The sequence below is a fragment of the Myotis davidii genome, unplaced genomic scaffold, assembly GCF_000327345.1.
Source record: "Myotis davidii unplaced genomic scaffold, ASM32734v1 scaffold265, whole genome shotgun sequence".
In the NCBI taxonomy this organism is placed as follows: domain Eukaryota; kingdom Metazoa; phylum Chordata; class Mammalia; order Chiroptera; family Vespertilionidae; genus Myotis; species Myotis davidii.
The window spans coordinates 4,569,296-4,586,350 of record NW_006296627.1 but is presented as its reverse complement, the minus strand read 5'-3'; the positions used below and the strand labels follow the sequence as shown (position 1 = coordinate 4,586,350).

Below are 17,055 nucleotides of genomic sequence, written 5' to 3'. Positions count from 1 at the left end.
GAGGATTCTTAGGGCTATGGCAGCGCTGTCCATGGTTCTCTAAGCGTGGAAATGGGTCACTGTTCCTCTCAGAGGGGCTTCAGATGGAAACTAAAGCGGACAGAGGTTCCCGGGGAAAGGCCGAGAGGGTTGGGGCCTCCAGCCATCTCGGTCTCGGCCTGGATGGGTGGAGGATGGGCACACGGGGACGGCATGCTGTCCTCAGGCGGGGCTGAGTGAGGGCTGGGCCTCGGTCCGTCATCCCCGGACGGGAGGCTGTTTTCCGCAGGGATTCCTGAGAATCTGTACCTCCGTGAAGAACTTTACCTCCATTGTTTATATAGGAGAACATCTCCTGTAACTGGGCTGTTAGAAGGGGCTGCCTTTTACTTTGCCTTTTACTCTGGGGGGAATCACCTGTAGCACGCTCTCCTCTCTTTATTCTCCAGACAGCTTTCTTCCGCCAACATGGATGCACAGCCAGTGATGCCAACACCAAGTATGATAGCCGAGCTGCCCGGATGTACCGGGAAAAGATCCGGCAGCTGGGAAGTGCAGCCCTGGCCAGGCATGGCACCGATGTGAGTGCCTGGTCCCGGGCTGGGGCGGTGTGATGAGGAGGGCTATTCAGAGCCCTGTTTGAAGCGTGTCTTGTCCCTTCCAGCTTTGGATAGACAATATGAGTGGTGCTCCCCCCAGTCACTCTCCGGAGAGGAAGGATTCTGATTTCTTCATGGAACACACTCAGGTGAGTACCCACAAGGACTGTTTCCCATGATTGCTGCTGACAGGTGGTTAACTGGCCAAGGCCGTCTGTGATCCTGGGCATGGATCCCATTCGCCTTGGTGTGATACCTCAGACAGGGAATGTCTGGGGCCCATTGCTAGACAGGCCCAGGTGCCTCCTCCTCCCGGAGTAGGTGTGCCATGTGGCCCTTCTTAGGAACGGACCCCTGTCTGTAGACGGGGGCTAGGGAGGAGGAGAAGCATCTTGAAGGCTCTAGAGGTGTGGGGAGCCTCCAGCAGCTTTCCCTGGACTCTTCCCCTGTCAGAGAGGCACTTGTGGCCGGGACAGTGAAAGGAACCTCCTCGGAAGTCCACCCTGGGCGGAGGTTCCCCCTCCCCTGGCGCTGGGGCTGATGTGAGACTCTGTCAGTTTGAATCCCAGCTCCTCTACTTGGCATTTCCAGGATGTGGCTAAGTCACTTAACCTGTCAAAACCCAGTCTTTGCAGTAGAGATGTATCTACTTTACAGGGTTTGTTGTGATCATTAAAGTTTTTGTATGTGAAAAGCTGTTAGACTTGTGCACTTGTGCCTGGCACATGGTAAGTCCCTACTAGTTGTTAGTTGTTATTAAATTAGGGTATGGGTCTGAGTAAATAGTGGAGAGGTGGAAGTGGCTGCTAGTTTCCTACTTCTTTCTTCCATAGTGAATAGCAACTATAATTGTACTCACTACCTGTCAGTCTCCTTTCCTCATGGGCTTGGAGTCGGGCCTGGTATCCAGAAGGTACTTGTAGGTTCTTGGTGCTCCCTGCAGGCTCATTGAGGTGTCTGTGATCTGGCTTCCTTTTCAGCCCCCTGCCTGGGATGTACCAGCCACCGACCCCGCAGAGCCCGAGCAGCCAGCCCTGTCTACAGAAAGCAGTGGATTGGCACGTGAGTTCAGCCCAGAGTCCAGCCAGGAGCCCTGGTCCTGGCAAAGGCCTCGGAGTTGAGACATCTGGTCAAGGGAATAGGAGTAGGAAGTGTCCTATATCTCTGGGTGGGCTGGGATGCATTTTAATCCTTTGGAGAGAGTAATGGGCATTCCTTTATCTTTTGGTGGCCTCAGCTGAGGAAAGCCAGTGCCTCCTACCCTTGTCCCCTCATCTCCCTAAAGAGAAGTCACAGGAGGCTTTGAGCCTTGTACCTAACTCTCGCCATTGCATCCACAGAGCCGGAGCATGGCCCCAACACGGACCTGCTTGGCACCTCCCCCAAAGCTCTGGGTCAGTATGACAGCTGGCAGGGTGGGGTACCTGGGAGAGGCTCTTTTCAGATCTGCTGCTGCCTAGTCATATGGACTGAGGCCCCAGGACCCTGAGCATCTTAGCTCTCTGGACTGGGACTGGTGTTGAATTCATGGCTTCAACATCAACTGCAAGGGCTTGAGAGCCAGGCCTTTGAATTGATGAACCTGGTGGGTTGGTGTGTAAGGCCTGGGTTGGCCTCCTGGTGGGGGGCTGGCTCTAGCCAAAGTGTGGAAAGGCCAGCGTGAGATGGACATCTAACCCTGAGGTCTGAGGCAGGGTTGGCCTTCTGGTCCATTTCATGGGATTGGGGGACAGCTCTGAACTGCTCAAGGCTGGAGGTGACATTGTCCTTTCTTAGCCAGGGAGGCCTTTCAGGTCTTTGCTACTCTTTAGTCTCCTTCTGGTTCAGGGTGAACAGTCCATTTGCTGACCTCGGTTTGTTCTGTTGACCTTTGGGGGTTGGGGCAGGAAGCCAGCAGGAGACTGTCAGACTGATCACATGAGAAGGCTGGCATGACTTGATCTAAAGCAAGGCTCTGTAGAGGCCTCTGGGCTTGGGAACTACATGGAGGCTCTGGGGTGGGCCCCTTGTTAGCCACAGTCTGTTTCTCTCCAGAGTCCATGTATCTGTCACCTAAAGGGGCCCTTCCTGCCAGAGGTAACCAACAGCCACTTGGGGAGCCTCGCCCCTTGCACGCAGCTTCCTGCTTCAGGAACTGAGGCTGATGTTTGGCATCTGCCCCCGCCTAGTGGTCCTCATATTTGTTCAGGGACTTTGTCTCTGCTGCTTCAGGTCTAGTTCTTGTCTCAATCTGCTGGGAATCCCTTAATCTTGTCTGTCTTAGGCTTAGACTATCCTGACACCATTAATTGGAACTGGTGGTGGCAGCTTTGCCTTCCCTGCCTGAAGCTATTCTTTTTAGAAGCTCTTGCCAGGAAACTGCATGGTGTGGACTGAGCTGCTGCCTCTGACCTCCCTTTGTCTTCACTCATGCCTCACCTTGTTTCTCATGCAGAAATGAAAACCTCCCTCATTGGCAAGAAGAAGCCAGCAGCCACTAAGAAAGGGGTAGGTGGGGAGAGGCAGTACGGGAGAGTGGTCAGGAGTCAGAGTCAGCCTGCCTGGGTTCACCCCTTGGCCCTGCCAGTCACTGGTTATGTGACTTTGGCAAAGGTCCTCAACTTCTCAGAACCTTATCTGTGCAAGGGCTGTGAACATGTCTATCTTCAAGGGGCTCCCGGAGGAGTCCGAGATGTGCACACAGTGTGCTTGGGACATGCTGGTCCGGTAGACATCAGGCCCTGAGGCCTCTGCTGGGACTGTGTGAGTCACCTCAGGCCCAGCTCTAGCAGAGCCCCTGTTCTCCCTCTCGACCATGCTGACTGGACTCCTATTTTTTACCCTGGACTTTAGAAAGAAACCGTGTGGGTGTGCTAGAGTGCCTGGGAGGGAGCAGGGGACGTTGTGGTTGGCAAGGCCCCCATCACATGATTCTCTTCCCAGCTGGGTGCCAAGAAAGGTCTAGGGGCCCAGAAGGTGAGCAGCCAGAGCTTCAGCGAGATTGAGCGGCAGGCCCAGGTGGCAGAGAAGCTCCGTGAGCAGCAGGTGGCTGATGCCAAGAAGCAGGCCGAGGAGTCCGTGTGAGTGTTTGCCAGAGGGGCCCTGGTTCCTGTGGGGTTGGGTGGGCAGGTGGGACAGGTCAGGATGGGTGCTGGCCTCTGACACGTTTATTTCCTCCAAGGGTTGCCTCCATGCGTCTGGCCTACCAGGAGCTCCAGATTGACCGCAAGAAGGAGGAGAAGCAGCTACAGAATCTGGAAGGGAAGAAGCGAGAGCAGGCAGAGAGGTTGGGCATGGGCTTGGTGTCCCGAAGGTGAGACTCAGCTCTGGGGTGCGGCATAGAAATTCCATTGTTCTCCCGGAACCACTGCAGGTTCTTCCCAGCAGTTTGGGGTTCTAGGCTTAGTCTTCCTTCGAGGCTGAGAGATGGTTCTGTTTATTATCTTAAGGCACCTAGTACAGTGCTCGGGACAGGAGGTGTGTGCTCCCTATTTGTCGAATGAATGAAACTCAGGATCAGGTGCTCTTTCAATAGGTTCAAGAGACTGGGACAGTGTTGTGTTTTTTTGTTTGTTTTCTTTTCTTTTTTTCCGTGTTTCTTAATGGGAGTGTGGTAGTTCTGTATTTTTCAAGAACTCTGAGAACTGCAGGGCTTTTAGCATCCCTGACCCTTGCCTACTAGGCCAGTGGTGCTGCCAGATTCCAACACCTGGAAATAACCCCAGACACTCAAATGTCCTCGGGTTGGACAGTAAGCTTTCAGTTTCAGGATGTTGTGTTGCTGTGGTTTCTTAAAAACAAGGGCTGCAAACCAGTTTTGGTATGCATTTTGTTTGCTCTCCACTAAGAGTTAATACCTGGAGGTTTCAGTAGTACTAGGTTTTTTATCTCTTAAAATCGGAAAGTCTGACAGTGCTGGGGCCAGCAATCCTGGCTACAGTCAGCTTGTGCTGAGTGGTGGCTGCTCCTTGAGGGGGCGTGAGCTCCGCCATTGACCGTATGGACTTAAACATAGCAGTCCTGTGCACAAGGTATTGTGACCCCTTTTCACAGATGAGAAAATTGGCACTCGGAGCATTTAAGCAACTTGCCTGAAGCCCACACATCTAGTAATTGACACCAATAGACTTTGAACATAGAACTGTTTGATTCCAAATTCAGTATATTTCGCCATCATGCTCTACTTCTCTGGAAGAAGATGATTTGTCAGAACATGTGCTGGTCGGGTTCTATGCTCGTTGGATTCCAGTTATTCCCTCTCAGTCTGTGTGCTACTAGTGTAACACAGCTAATCAGGGAAACAAAATTATAATCCCGAGAAGAACTTTAGGTCTCCTCCCCTGCCCTGTTTTGGTCACAAGAATTACTGGGTTAATGGATATGAACAATTTTTCAGTTTTTTTCCCCTCTTTCTAGTGCAAGAGAATCTTCTTTAAAGCCAGCCCACCCTATTTAAAGCCCTATTGCAAAATATTCACTCCTAATTGATACTTTTGTGTGAATTTATTTCAACGAAATTAATCCCTAAAAAGCCTGTGTGGAGCAGAGCACAGTAAAAAGGTGAGGCATCAAGAGTTGGTACTGCCTGCCCAGCTCTGCCTTTTCTCACTGGAAACTGGACAGCAGACCCAGGTCTTAGACTCTGTACTTGTTAGTGCTCTTCTCTTCTTAAAAAGCAGGTGGGATAATTAAGAACTCATCCTTTGATGCCATTAGGCTCATTTCCCTGGTTCTGGGGCATTTTTCTTCTTTTTTTGTTTGCTTGTGTCCATCTTGGTGAAGGATGTGGCTCATAGTTCAGCAAGTCTGTTAGTACTGTCACTTGGTGCACATTATTAGTTGTTTGGCAGGGAACACTTATTCTGAGAAAACAAAGCAGGTGTAGAAAGTTGAGGGTGTGCTCTCCCGTTGAGCACAGTTCTGTGCACAGGTAGTGGGAGAAGGCTCTGGGTGCGAAGGAGAACCCATGCTTATGCCAGCAGCTGGGTCCCTTCTTGGGTGGTGACACGAGTGGTCACCACCGCTCTCACGCCCGGCTCTGCTTTCTCCGCAGCTCTGTCTCCCACTCGGTGCTGTCTGAGATGCAGGTGATTGAGCAGGAAACTCCAGTGAGTGCAAAATCCTCCCGCTCACAGTTGGACTTATTTGATGATGTTGGTACTTTCGCCTCTGGACCCCCAAAGTAAGAGTTGTTGGGGTGAAAACTTGGCCATTATATTCCTCATCAGGTTCTCTGAGTCACTCCACTGTCTCCCTAGGTACAAGGACAACCCCTTTTCCTTGGGGGAAAGTTTTGCTTCCCGCTGGGATACAGATGCCACCTGGGGTATGGACAAGATGGAGGAGAAGGAGCCAGAAGTGACCATCTCAAGCATCCGGCCTATTTCAGAAAGGTGAGTGGTCTAGGGCAGCACTGTCCAGTAGAACTTTCCATGATGGAAGAGTTCTGTACCTGGACTGTGCGATACAGCCACTAGGTATGTGGCTACTGAGCCCTTAAAATGTGGCTGGTGTCACCAAGGAGCTACATTTTACATTTAAGTTTAAATAGTCACATGTGGCTAGTGGCTACTGGGTCAGACAGTGCAGGAATCGGGCTTTGGTTTGAGCTGTGCTTATCGTCACAGAAGGCCTAGCAGCCTCTTGTCCAAGATCCATTTCTTTGGCAGGAGGGGTCTCTGATTTTATGTTTCAGTCCTTACCTCCCAAGGGTTATGTGTCTTTGGCCCCATCTTATTTTCTTTTTTTAAATATATATATTTTATTGATTTTTTACAGAGAGGAAGGGAGAGGGATAGAGAGTTAGAAACATCGATGAGAGAGAAACATCAATCAGCTGCCTCCTGCACTCTCCCCACTGGGGATGTGCCTGCAACAAAGGCACATGCCCCTGACCAGAATCAAACCTGGGACCCTTGAGTCCACAGGCCAACGCTCCAGCCACTGAGCCAAACTGGTCAGGGCTTATTTTATTTTCTTAACAGTTTATTCCATCTTAATCTGGGCAGTATGTTTAATTAATAAATTATCTGCAAATCATCTCTTTGTAAAATGGGGACATAAGTAATGACTTCACAGGGCCACTGAAAGGATTAAATGTAATGAAACTTGAAACACCTATCCAGCATCTGTGCATGTCAGTGCTGAGTAGGACCATACACCTTGTCATCCACACTGGGATGCTTTTTGAGAGTAAGAGGGGGTGCTGTTAATAGTTATGCCAGGAGAGTAAGTATAAATCTAGGCCAACCGAAACATGGTCACCAGTGTCGGGCAGTTGTACCTAGGAGGAGAGTGGCAGTAGTGACATTAAGACACCCTAGACTTGACGAAGCTGTCGTGGTTGGGGCAGAAGCCTTGTCCCCTCCAAACCGCATTGCACGCCACCTCGTGGCGGTAAGAGCAGCTCTCTGCCTTGGCTTCAGTGTGGAGAAGGGAGGGGCCTCATCCAGGGGAGGGGGCCCCTCAGTTCCAGAGCCAGTCAGATAGGGCCTTGGTCAGCACCCCCAGATTTGCCTCTGATCACAATGGGATAGTGACACCATCCCCTGACAGTAATGGGAAGGTTCAGAGATGGTGTTCCACATCCACTCTCAGAGTCACAAACCGGAAGGAAGTGGAGAGCCGGAGCTCAGGCCCCGAGTCCAGTGAAGCACGTCAGAAATTCGCAGGAGCCAAAGCCATCTCCTCTGACATGTTCTTTGGGCGGGAGGTGGATACTGAGGTGAGTAGAGTTGTCCACCCTGAGGCTAGAGGCAGCGGGTAGAAGCAAGACCTTCCTCCCTGTCACTAGTTTGGGCTTTAGCACTAGGGTGGCTGGCCTGTATGAGTTCTTGGGACGTCGGCAAAAAGATCCCCAGCCTTTTCTTCACCACAGTATGAAGCCAGGTCTCGGCTACAGCAGCTCTCAGGCAGTAGTGCCATCAGCTCTTCAGACCTCTTTGGGGACATGGATGGAGCTCATGGAACAGGTAAGGACCAGAGGTGTGGGTACCAGTGAGGCCTGTGAGTAGAGGGGGAAGGGCTTCCTGCAGGCCTTGGGGTCACCCCTTTCTTTGCTTTTACAGGCAACGTATCTCTGGGGAATGTGCTCCCCACAGCTGACATTGCCCAGTTTAAGCAGGGCGTCAAGTCTGTGGCCGGGAAGATGGCAGTGCTGGCCAATGGTGTGATGAATTCTTTGCAGGTGAGGCGGGGGCTCCTTGACTTGGAGTGGGAGAGGCCTGAAGAATAGTGCTGGAGGCTGGCCTTCGCCACATCCAGACACTGCCGCCGGGTAGCCCCTCAGCCCGAGGGAGAGCTTTTCCTTTTCCTGGAGGGCAGCTGCACTGATTCCCCCGTCTTATCACCTGCACTACTTTCTCCTTTCTCAGCTTCTGTGAGATTGGGCAGGGCTTCCCCTTGGGATCTGGCCATTCCCCCTTGGGATCTGGCCACAACCCCTTTCCCGAGTCACAAAAAAAAAATCTCTGCCATGGGGAGATTGGTGCCCGTTTCCCCCACACCTCCAATCCCAGTCCTGTCCGGTGTGCTGCGGGAGGGTGTGCGTGCTGGGTTGGAGGTGCTGACTTAGTTTTTTCTTCCCCCATTTCCAGGATCGCTATGGTTCCTATTGATTCAAGCTCCGTGGCGCAGGCATATGTTGGTGACAGCAGCAAAAACCTCATGATTACCAGGCCAGGGCTGTTGCCTGTGGTTGGGGAGGAATTGTTACTTTGTGTGTGGTGTGAGTGGGGTGCCTTTGAGGACCTCTGGTGAGGGGATGGGCAGAACCAGCCCTTGGCCTCTGCCTATAGATGGGGCCCTTTTTCCTTCTCCCTCACACCCTCTCCTGTGTGCTAGATTATTGTCCTTCAGTCCTGCTCCCAAAGCTGCTGCTCACTTGTCCTGCCATGCTAGGAGGGAGGGAGGGCATCTCCTCAGGATGGCTTATTCTGGGCCCAGCCCTTCTCTGATAGGGAAAGGGAGAAGTTTAAGGCTTTTGGGCTGGCTCTAGCATCCTTCCAGGTTGTCTGGGGGTTTGGTCCCTGACCTCTGGAACCAGCGGGGACGTCTAGGAAGCGTTCTGCTGTAGACCAGACCCCAGAGGAGGGAGGCTCTGGACTTGCTGCTGCTGCTGCATTGGCCTCTTCTGGGCCCCAGGAGAGGGCAAGGGAGACGAAGGACCTTCATCTGGGCCTTACTAAGGGCTAGAAACTTGACCTGGTACCTAAAGGTGTCATTTGGGATCAGACTGGAGGCCAGAGTGATGATCTGTCCCACCACCCCTTTCTGTAGTGGTCACTGGGAAGGTTACTTTTCCTGGGGTGTCGGAGCCTTATTGTCCACGTGGACTACAGGACCCGTCCCCTCGAGACTCTTCTTTCCCCGCTTGGTGGCCGTGGCGAGTCTCATGTGCACTGTGATGTCCTGCTTTGGACGCAGGGGATGTGGGGATGGAAGCAGGCTGCTGGGGCTCAGCTTTCTTCCTCTACGTCATCCTGGGCTTAGGGGGGCCTGGACAGCACCCCACCAGTGAGAGCACGAGGTGTCTACAGAGCTGCAAGCCTCGCCCCCTGGTCACTGGACCATGCACTGTATCATTCTTGGTGCCATCTTCCCTTGCCATGCTGGCAGTGTAGGCCCACTGCACCCCCTGTGGGTTGAGGGTAAGGCTCCCAAGCAACACAGACCACTTCCCACCACCCTCTCCCCCAAAGGGACTGGAGTTTCTTTCTGGACGTTTGTATTGAAACATAGTGGTGTCAAATAAAGCCCCAGCAGGGCCCTGGGCCCGTTGGTCTGAGTGAAGTGGTGTCCTCGCTGGATCCTGCCTCCCTGCCCAGTGCAGGCCCCTCGCCTCACTGTCTGGGCTCCCACCGATACGGGTAGGGCGTCCGTGCCGAAGCTGAGGGCACTTTCTCCAGGGCCTCCAGCTTGTCTCTTCTCTGAAAGCCAAAGTCCCCTGGCTTCTCGGCCCTGTGCTGCCTCGAGGTCCGGTGCAGCCTCGACCTCACCACCCTGTTGCACGCGGAGGAAAGAGCTGGTGTTAGTTGGCCCCGGAGCTGGGGCAGGTGAGCAACCTCAGCAGCCTTGCACCTCATCCCAACAGTAGACTTGATGACGTGTTTCTCAGTGGAGTTTAATAAAATATACAAACCTTAATGGAATCCTTTTAAATCCAGGAAGAAAGGATGTGTGTGTATAAAGCCCTGGCTTAGTAACCCTCTTCCCCTATAGGGGCTCTCAGAACATCTCTACCATCTTAGGGGTCCGCAGAGTAGTTAAACCACTAGTCTGGAAGGTGGATTGTTAGAAGGGATGGGTGGAGGGAGCAATGGGATCTCTACTAAGCCAGTGACTTCCAAACCATGGATCTGGGACTTTCAGCTTTGGAATGATCTGGAGTGTTCATAATCACAGACTTGTGTCCCACCCCAAGCTGGAGGTGAGTAATTTGCATTGTAAACAAACTCCCCAGGGGATTCCCTTGCATACAGGACTTTCCAGCTGCTTTTAACTAGTTGGAGGCTGGATATGGTTGTGGGCCTGGAGAGCTCTCAGGGTCCTAGAGCTTCAGTAGCTCTGGATCCTCCAGTCCTTGGCCCTACCGGGCTTTAGGGGCCAGTTCCTGTTAACTTCAGGGAGGTTACAGTATGTGCCAGGAAAATGTGTGCGCTCAGTTGTGGGACCTTTGGCTTCGGTTCAGAGGAGGCATCCTGCTCTGCTCGGTCCCTGGGTGGGTTTTGCTTTCTGGAGGACCCCTGCCCTCCTTCAGCCTTGGCCGGAGGATTGTACTCCTCAGGCCTGTGTCCACAGCTGCATCCCACTGCCCTAGCCCTGAGCAGGTGAAACTCTGGCTAGAAGGCTCCGCAGTGCTGACCCTTGGTGGCCAGGGCCTTTAACATGGGAACCTGGCCTTGAACCCTCAGAGCATGTTCCCTGGAGACCCATTCCGGCCAGGAGAACCTTTCCTTTGAAAGGCTGTCATGTGCAAGAGGTAAGCCCCTCTGTTCATTATCTGAGGGAGTTCTCCAGGCTGAGTGGTCCTCTGGCCGCCACCTCCTGGAAAAGCTGAGATGCTGGCACCAAAACCCCCAAATCACCCCTTTCCTTCACCCCCCTCCTTCAGTCTAGTGAGTTTAGACTCACCACTTAGCAGACACAAGGGACTTTATTCATTTCATGTTTAGCTAATTGACACAAGAGGCTTGAAGCAGTGTTTGAAAGTGAAATGGTCTTGCCCACGCTTTGTCCCATCATGCTAGTGGCTCTTTCTCCAGTAGAAGGCCACTGTGATCCTGTCCTCTCATACTGGCATCACCGGTGCCACCCCTGACCATGCAAGGCCCTGTGTGGCTATTCATGGTCTTCACCTTTCCTGGAGTTGCTGTGAGATGAACCTTCTATGGGGCCAAGTCCCTTCCTGGCGACCTCAGTTCAATCTGCCATTAGCTTGGCGCCTGGGACAGGGAGAGTAAGCTAACTTTCTTGAATCACTGCTTGGGTTGGCTGATATCAGAACCCCTGGCAGGTCTTGGACTGTGGCTGTTATTTGGCCTTTCTGCCAGCAGAGGGCAGCATGGCACATGGACAGGAGGAATTGGGTGGGAGTAGGAGTTGGGTACAGGGTGTTGTAGGCAGGACCCTTCAGACTCCTTAAATCTCGGACTCGTCTGTCTCTTCAGTGGAGCCATCGCTCTCTGCATCCACTTTGCGGGCGTGATGGAGGGGTCTCCAGGAAAAGCCAGCCCGGTGAGGGGTTCGGGAAGGCAGGCAGCTGGCCTCTGGACTGGCACTGACTGAGTTGACCAGGACTGGGATCTGGGCCAGCCTGAAGAAGGAAAGAAGCCCAGAGGGCAGGAAGATGCCTCCTGTCCAGAGACCAGGACCTCCACACACTTGCATTTGGATGAAACCAGGGGCTATATTCCCAAGGGATTCAAGGGGACGATACCTCAGACCTCTGTTGGCCCCTAAGTTCTTCCCTGACTGATGGGGATGTTATAAATGAGCACTATGACCCACGATGGGGCACTGCCATGTCCGACTGAGGTTTGCTCCCACAAGGGGGCAGCACCTTCCCACCTGACACTTACAGACGGTCCAGCTCCTCATCCATGGCTGGGTCATGCATCAGGTCCCCTTTGTCAGGCAAAGCTCCTAGGAAATAATGGGGGTAGAGGGGGTCATAAAACTCAATCAGGCTCCTGTCAGATGCCACTGTGCCCCCACCTTGATATCTGCTGATCTACGATCTGGGAAAGAGCTTTACAGAGAAGTTTAAGAGGACTGCTATCGGGGCAGGGAATCTTGGGTACTGATGGATAAATTTAATGTTTATAATGTTTAATAGCCCTGGTGCCCCCCCACCCCCACCCCCCCGGGGCAGTGACTACAGCTAAGGAGACATCCCCAAACCTCAGGTCGCTGCACAAATAGTGATCCCCTTCCAAGACGAGATAGTGGGTTGTGAGCTGGCCTTCTTCGAGGCCCCCCAGTATTTGGCTAAAAAGCCATGGATACAGGATATGGATCAGGCTAACCACAAAGACCAGAAATTAGATTTGTGCACCCAAATCAGGGTGACCCCACTTTGAAGACTGGTAAAAAAGGTTGCCTCAGCTCCTTCAAGGGGGTTCCCACGGGTCAGGAGCAGACCAAACTGGCATGGCCGGAGCCAGCAGGAGAGCTGTCCCATCTCTGCTGTCACCCATTGCTCTCAGCTGGTTTCCTCAGCTGTAAACCAGGGGAACCAATTCTTTGACCTTGGGGAAAGGTGAGAAGAGAGTCTTGGATGCTCCCCAGAGCTGGGAAGGAAGGTGGAGCTAAAGTTTGCAGATAAAAGGACTCTCACCAGCAAATTGTTGAGGGAAAAGAGATCATTGGTAGAACCCAGATCTGGCAATTAACAATGCTGGTCTGTAGAAAGCCTCAAGCTTAAAATTACCTACCTGGCTCCAGTTCAATTCCCGTCTTTTCCAAAGCCTTTTCAAATGATGCCTCCTGGTCCCCTTTGCTCTAAGTGGTTTTCAAACTATGTCCCACGGAGCCCTCCCTCATTTTGTGGTGTGGTGGGTGCCTTGACGACCAAGGGAACAAACTGGCTGAGCCCTGGGGGCAGCCAGAACTCCAGATCGCTCTCATGCCCGGGAGAAGCAGGTGAGGGCAGAGACTACATGCTTCTTCCCATCTCCCACTCCACCAGCATTGTGCTCCGTGGAAGTGGTTGACTGAATGACTGTCCTTTTTAAAGGCCCTGGAAATAGCGAGGGCATGTGGCTGGTCCAAGCTGTGATGCAGATGCTCCTGAGCTTTTCCTTTTCCTGCCTAGTGGCTGTGACTGGTGGAGGGGCCGGGAGGATGGTCTGTTACCCAGGAGTGTGAAAGGGGCCTAAGCAAACCCCCACCAGTCACTTCCAGCTGGTGGCCTTGGCCACCAACCTCACTGGGCTGAGGTGTCCCCAGACCTGTGCATGCCCCAAGCACTGACTCAGAATAATGGCTGTCAGGTGGCATCATGGCTGAGTGGGCCCTCAGTCAGTACCTACAGAGCACCCTAGCAGGATCAGATCTAAAGCATCTAGCCTAGTATTGGCCTACTGTGGCTGGCATTTAATGAATGTTAAATTTCCTTCCCTTGACCCTGTCCCCTCAACTGGCAGAAGAAAGGGGAATTCGGAGTGGAGTGTCTCTTTGGGACTCAGGAATGGGGGATTCCCAGCACACCGGGGTCCTCTCAGAGAGAGACAAATAAAAACCCCTTGCCCGGCTGGCATGGCTCAGGGGTTGAATGTCGACCTAGGAAGCAGGAGGTCATGGTTCAATTCCTGGTCAGGGCACATGCCAGGGTTGTGCGCAGGAGGCAGCTGATCAATGATTCTCATCATTGATGTTTCTATCTCTCCCTCTCTCTAAACCTGTTATGGCACATGCCTGGGTTTCGGGCTTGATCCCTGGGGAAGGGGTGTGCGGGAGGTAGCCGATCAACAGTTCTCTCTCATCATTGTTGTTTCTCTCTCTCCCTCTCCCTTCACTCTGAAATTAATAAAAATATATTAAAAAAATAAAAATATATTTTAAAAGAAGAACCCCTCAAGCTCTGCTGGATGGTGACCTGGGAGGGCAAAGGGTGTGGGAGAGGAGCAGGGTAGTGGGGGAGCGGGGAGGAGAGTGTTGAGAAGGCCAGCCAGTGAGAATAAAATGGCGGACAGAAAAGACTGGGCCAGTGCAGGCCCCTCCCCTCCGTCTGCTCTTTTTCAGATGAATCAGATTCTTTTCCTGACTGGGAAAAGGCCTCCCCAGACACACCTTTGCCCTTGATATGTAATCATCCAGTGCTCCTGAGTAAACAGCGTTATGTCTGCCAGGCTTCTCTCTAAATAGAACTGGGGGTTCTCTGGGGAGGGGCTGCATGGAGGGGTCTTCATGTTGGGGCGGGGCTGCGGGCAGGGAAGGCCGTCCCTCCCCATGGGAGTGCGAGAGGTCTGGGAGGGCACAGTCTTGTGTTGTGCGTATCCTGGCTTCCCGGGCCTCAGAGTCTGGCCCTGGAAGTCAAGGCAGAGGTGGTGATGCCCCTCCTCCCGGGACCAGTCGGCCAGTGGGGGCCAGTTCCTCTGGGGCTTTGTACTGCGCGGCCACAAGAGGCTGTGGCCACAGCCAGCTCCGGCTTACCGAGGGCCTGGCTGATTCCATGATGCTTGGAGAGAGCCACAAGGAACCCGTAGAAGGTCAGTCTCTGAACGCTGCTTAGGACCTCTTTGACAAGTGCCAGGGGTGGGCAGCTGGAAGAGGGAATACATGCCGGATTCAAAGATGAGCCAGTCTGTGTGGCATCTCTTCATCCACACCTTCAGGCTTCGGAAGGACCTGAGTGTCCTGGGGCCCCTAGGACCCTGGGGGAGCCTGGCAGATGTCCAGGAGCAGGGAGCAAGGCCTTGACTGTGAACATGAAGGTCATGTTCACCATTTGGTGCTTTTGCTGGGAGCCGGGGCGGGGTCGGTGGGGGGAGTGGGAAGGGGATAGAGACATTGCAATAGGTAACAACAGCCCCTTCTAGAAAGAAACCAAAAGTGGGGGTGCTGTCTCCAGTGGACTGTGAACCACACAGGACAGCTTTACCCTCCCTTCCTGTACAGTGAGTTGGTTACACAGTGCATGTGTTTCCTTCTCTCTAAAACGTCAAGGCCAGTCTATGGCCCAGGAAGGAGAAGGGGCCAGGCTGGTCGTCCGCCGTGGCCTTGCCCAAATGAAAGCAGTCCTCCCTAAGGGAGCACTTGGTCGGGGGGCAGATGGCACTGTTCTAACTTACACTGTGCCATCAGAACCCTAAAAGCCCTGGGCCAAGGGAACAGCCTGATGGAGGTCTGTCCCAGGGCCAGTGGCCCACATTCCCTGGCACCAGTGGTGGTGGGGGTGTCCACGTGGACATTTCTACCTGTACTTGTGCCGGTCACACAGGCTCTCCAGGCGCTGGTAGAAGAGCGATGCCTCGACCCCCTCCAGCATGCTGGCCTCACCCAAGACAGGCCGCTGGCGGTGCTGCCCACTGGACGATGTTGGCACAATCACTGTGTTGGGGTTCTTGCCTGACAGTAGGTCCTGGTAGATGGCAGCCACACTCTCCAGGAATTCTGGGTACCGTGGAAGAAGGAGACACAGGTCAGGCAGGGAGGACATCCTTCATCCTGTCACTGTGTCCCCTCCTGTTAGCTCCATGTGAGTGTCAATGCTCAGGGCATGGTGTGACCACCACACTCAGGCGAGGTGACACTCATGTGTGTTCAGTTCAAATGTCCCCTCTTCTGGGCACCAGGTGAGGTTCCCCCATCACATAATTGCACACCCTGGGTTCCTCGAGGCATTGTCAGTGATGAGTTTTCTGAGTAATAGCTTGTGGACTCCGTCTCCTTGCTGGCACGGGAGCTCCTCGAACCAAGGCAGGCACCATACATGCCTGTCAACCCCCTGTCCTGGCACCTGGCTCTGGGCCTGGCATATACTGAATGGCTGTAAATGTTTTTGTGAAAAGTGAAGGTGTGCATGCTCCCACTGGTAAGCCCCACCTTCTGAGGCCACCTGCCTCTGTGACTCAAGAATGCATGTTGGAATACCAGCATGGGAGAGAAAGCCTGCAAGCTGTGAATTTTTTCAACCTTTGAAACTGGTTTTGAATTTTAGTAACCAAGCCATAGTCAGTGAGCAGTGACTGACGCACGCGCTGTGCGGTCGTGATGCTGGGCCCACGCTGCTGCGAGAGGAGGGGCTGGCAGATGGCGAGGGGGAAAGGCTCTCACAGACATGGCTGCTCCTTCCCCCTCCAGGGCCCAAGAGCTTTAGAAAAATGGGAGTAAACGCCTGGAGCTGCGAAGAGCAGGTGGGGAGACCCCAGGCTCCAGGCCCCGCCTGACAGAATGTGATGCCGAGTGAGGCCAGGGCTGGCTGGGGCCACCCGTTGGCAGGAAGGCCACGTCCAGGCTCCAAGGACAGCCTTCTGTTTACTGGAAGAGCTCGTTTTAAATAAGTTTGCTTATGGGCATAGCCAGCAATTTCTAAACCCAGCGTTCCATTTGATGTTGTGTGTGAGCTGCTGTGCATTTGTATTTGTTGGTCTGTTTTTTTTTTTTTTTAATTTTATGGTTGGGTCACAACATGAGGAACTGTATTTAAATATGTATTTTATTGATTTTTTACAGAGAGGAAGGGAAAGGGATAGAGAGTTAGAAACATCAATGAGAGAGAAACATCCATCAGCTGCCTCCTGCACACCTCCTACTGGGGATGTGCCCCCAACAAAGGTACATGCCCTTGACTGGAATCGAACCTGGGACCTTTCAGTCCGCAGGCTGATGCTCTATCCACTGAGCCAAACCGGTTAGGGCTGTTGGTCTATTTTTATTCCCCCTGATTCCAGAAGGGATTTAAGGGCACAGCTGGTGCGTCTGGGGAGCAGGTGGGACCCAGGACTGGTTTGCACTTCCTTAAAGCTGGGTGGGAACCTGTGTGCCCACACATAGGGGTCAGGGCCCCGGGGTGGCGCTGCATGGCCGTGGTCCAGCGAGTGCCTGAGAGCGCCAGCTGGGAATGAGCCCTCTGTCCAAGTGTGGGCTCCAGCACTTCGTAGCTCTGCAGCTTTGGCTACTTGCCTCTGTGAGCTTGGCTCTTCAAGGACCTAGCTCTCAGGGCTGTTGTCAGGGTTAAAGTCCTTAGTGCTATGCCCGGCACAGTGAGTTTTTTATAAGCAGTGAATTTATCAGGTATTGTCACTATGGTGTGTATTGCTGTCATTGTCATTTTCAGCAATGTCATCGCACTGCCGACTGAGGTGTCTGTGTCTTGAGGACGCTGAGAAAGCAGGTTTTGTATAGTGACTCCTGTTACCGCCCACCCCCCCACCCCCACGAGAACTAGCCATCCCGTAGTGACCGGGGTGAAGCATACCACGAAGGAAGCGCGGCAGAGAAATGGGCACGCGATGGAGTCATGGAGTGGGCAGCCGGGCGGGAGAGGAGAGGAGGT

At 53.2% G+C, this 17,055-nt stretch overlaps 2 protein-coding genes across 6 annotated transcripts in view; one reads left to right on the top strand and one right to left on the bottom strand.

Annotated features, from left to right (window-relative positions):
- ARFGAP2 (ADP ribosylation factor GTPase activating protein 2) overlaps positions 1 to 9,347 on the top strand; it is a 10,456-nt gene extending 1,109 nt beyond the window's left edge. Inside the window, exons 3-15 of the mRNA XM_006772332.2 lie at positions 324 to 560; positions 644 to 727; positions 1,559 to 1,640; positions 1,919 to 1,972; positions 3,013 to 3,065; positions 3,501 to 3,637; positions 3,739 to 3,870; positions 5,611 to 5,739; positions 5,816 to 5,950; positions 7,155 to 7,281; positions 7,435 to 7,528; positions 7,625 to 7,743; positions 8,153 to 9,347. Of these exons, the coding sequence (XP_006772395.1) occupies positions 324 to 560; positions 644 to 727; positions 1,559 to 1,640; positions 1,919 to 1,972; positions 3,013 to 3,065; positions 3,501 to 3,637; positions 3,739 to 3,870; positions 5,611 to 5,739; positions 5,816 to 5,950; positions 7,155 to 7,281; positions 7,435 to 7,528; positions 7,625 to 7,743; positions 8,153 to 8,173 (1,404 nt within the window). The 3' untranslated portion in view covers positions 8,174 to 9,347. The remainder of the gene's footprint in view (positions 1 to 323; positions 561 to 643; positions 728 to 1,558; positions 1,641 to 1,918; positions 1,973 to 3,012; positions 3,066 to 3,500; positions 3,638 to 3,738; positions 3,871 to 5,610; positions 5,740 to 5,815; positions 5,951 to 7,154; positions 7,282 to 7,434; positions 7,529 to 7,624; positions 7,744 to 8,152) is intronic.
- LOC102753164 (chromosome unknown open reading frame, human C11orf49) overlaps positions 9,270 to 17,055 on the bottom strand; it is a 144,999-nt gene continuing 137,213 nt past the window's right edge. For 4 of the 5 annotated variants that reach the window (XM_006772280.2, XM_006772278.2, XM_006772281.2 and 1 more), the window contains 4 exons: positions 14,975 to 15,170; positions 14,211 to 14,320; positions 11,636 to 11,699; positions 10,692 to 11,370 (listed from right to left, as the gene is read on the bottom strand). In XM_006772280.2, coding sequence (XP_006772343.1) covers positions 11,196 to 11,370; positions 11,636 to 11,699; positions 14,211 to 14,320; positions 14,975 to 15,170 — 545 coding nt within the window. In that variant the 3' untranslated portion in view covers positions 10,692 to 11,195. Of the gene's footprint in view, positions 9,558 to 10,691; positions 11,371 to 11,635; positions 11,700 to 14,210; positions 14,321 to 14,974; positions 15,171 to 17,055 lie in introns of those variants that run through there. The other variant, XM_006772279.1, reaches the window with a different exon arrangement.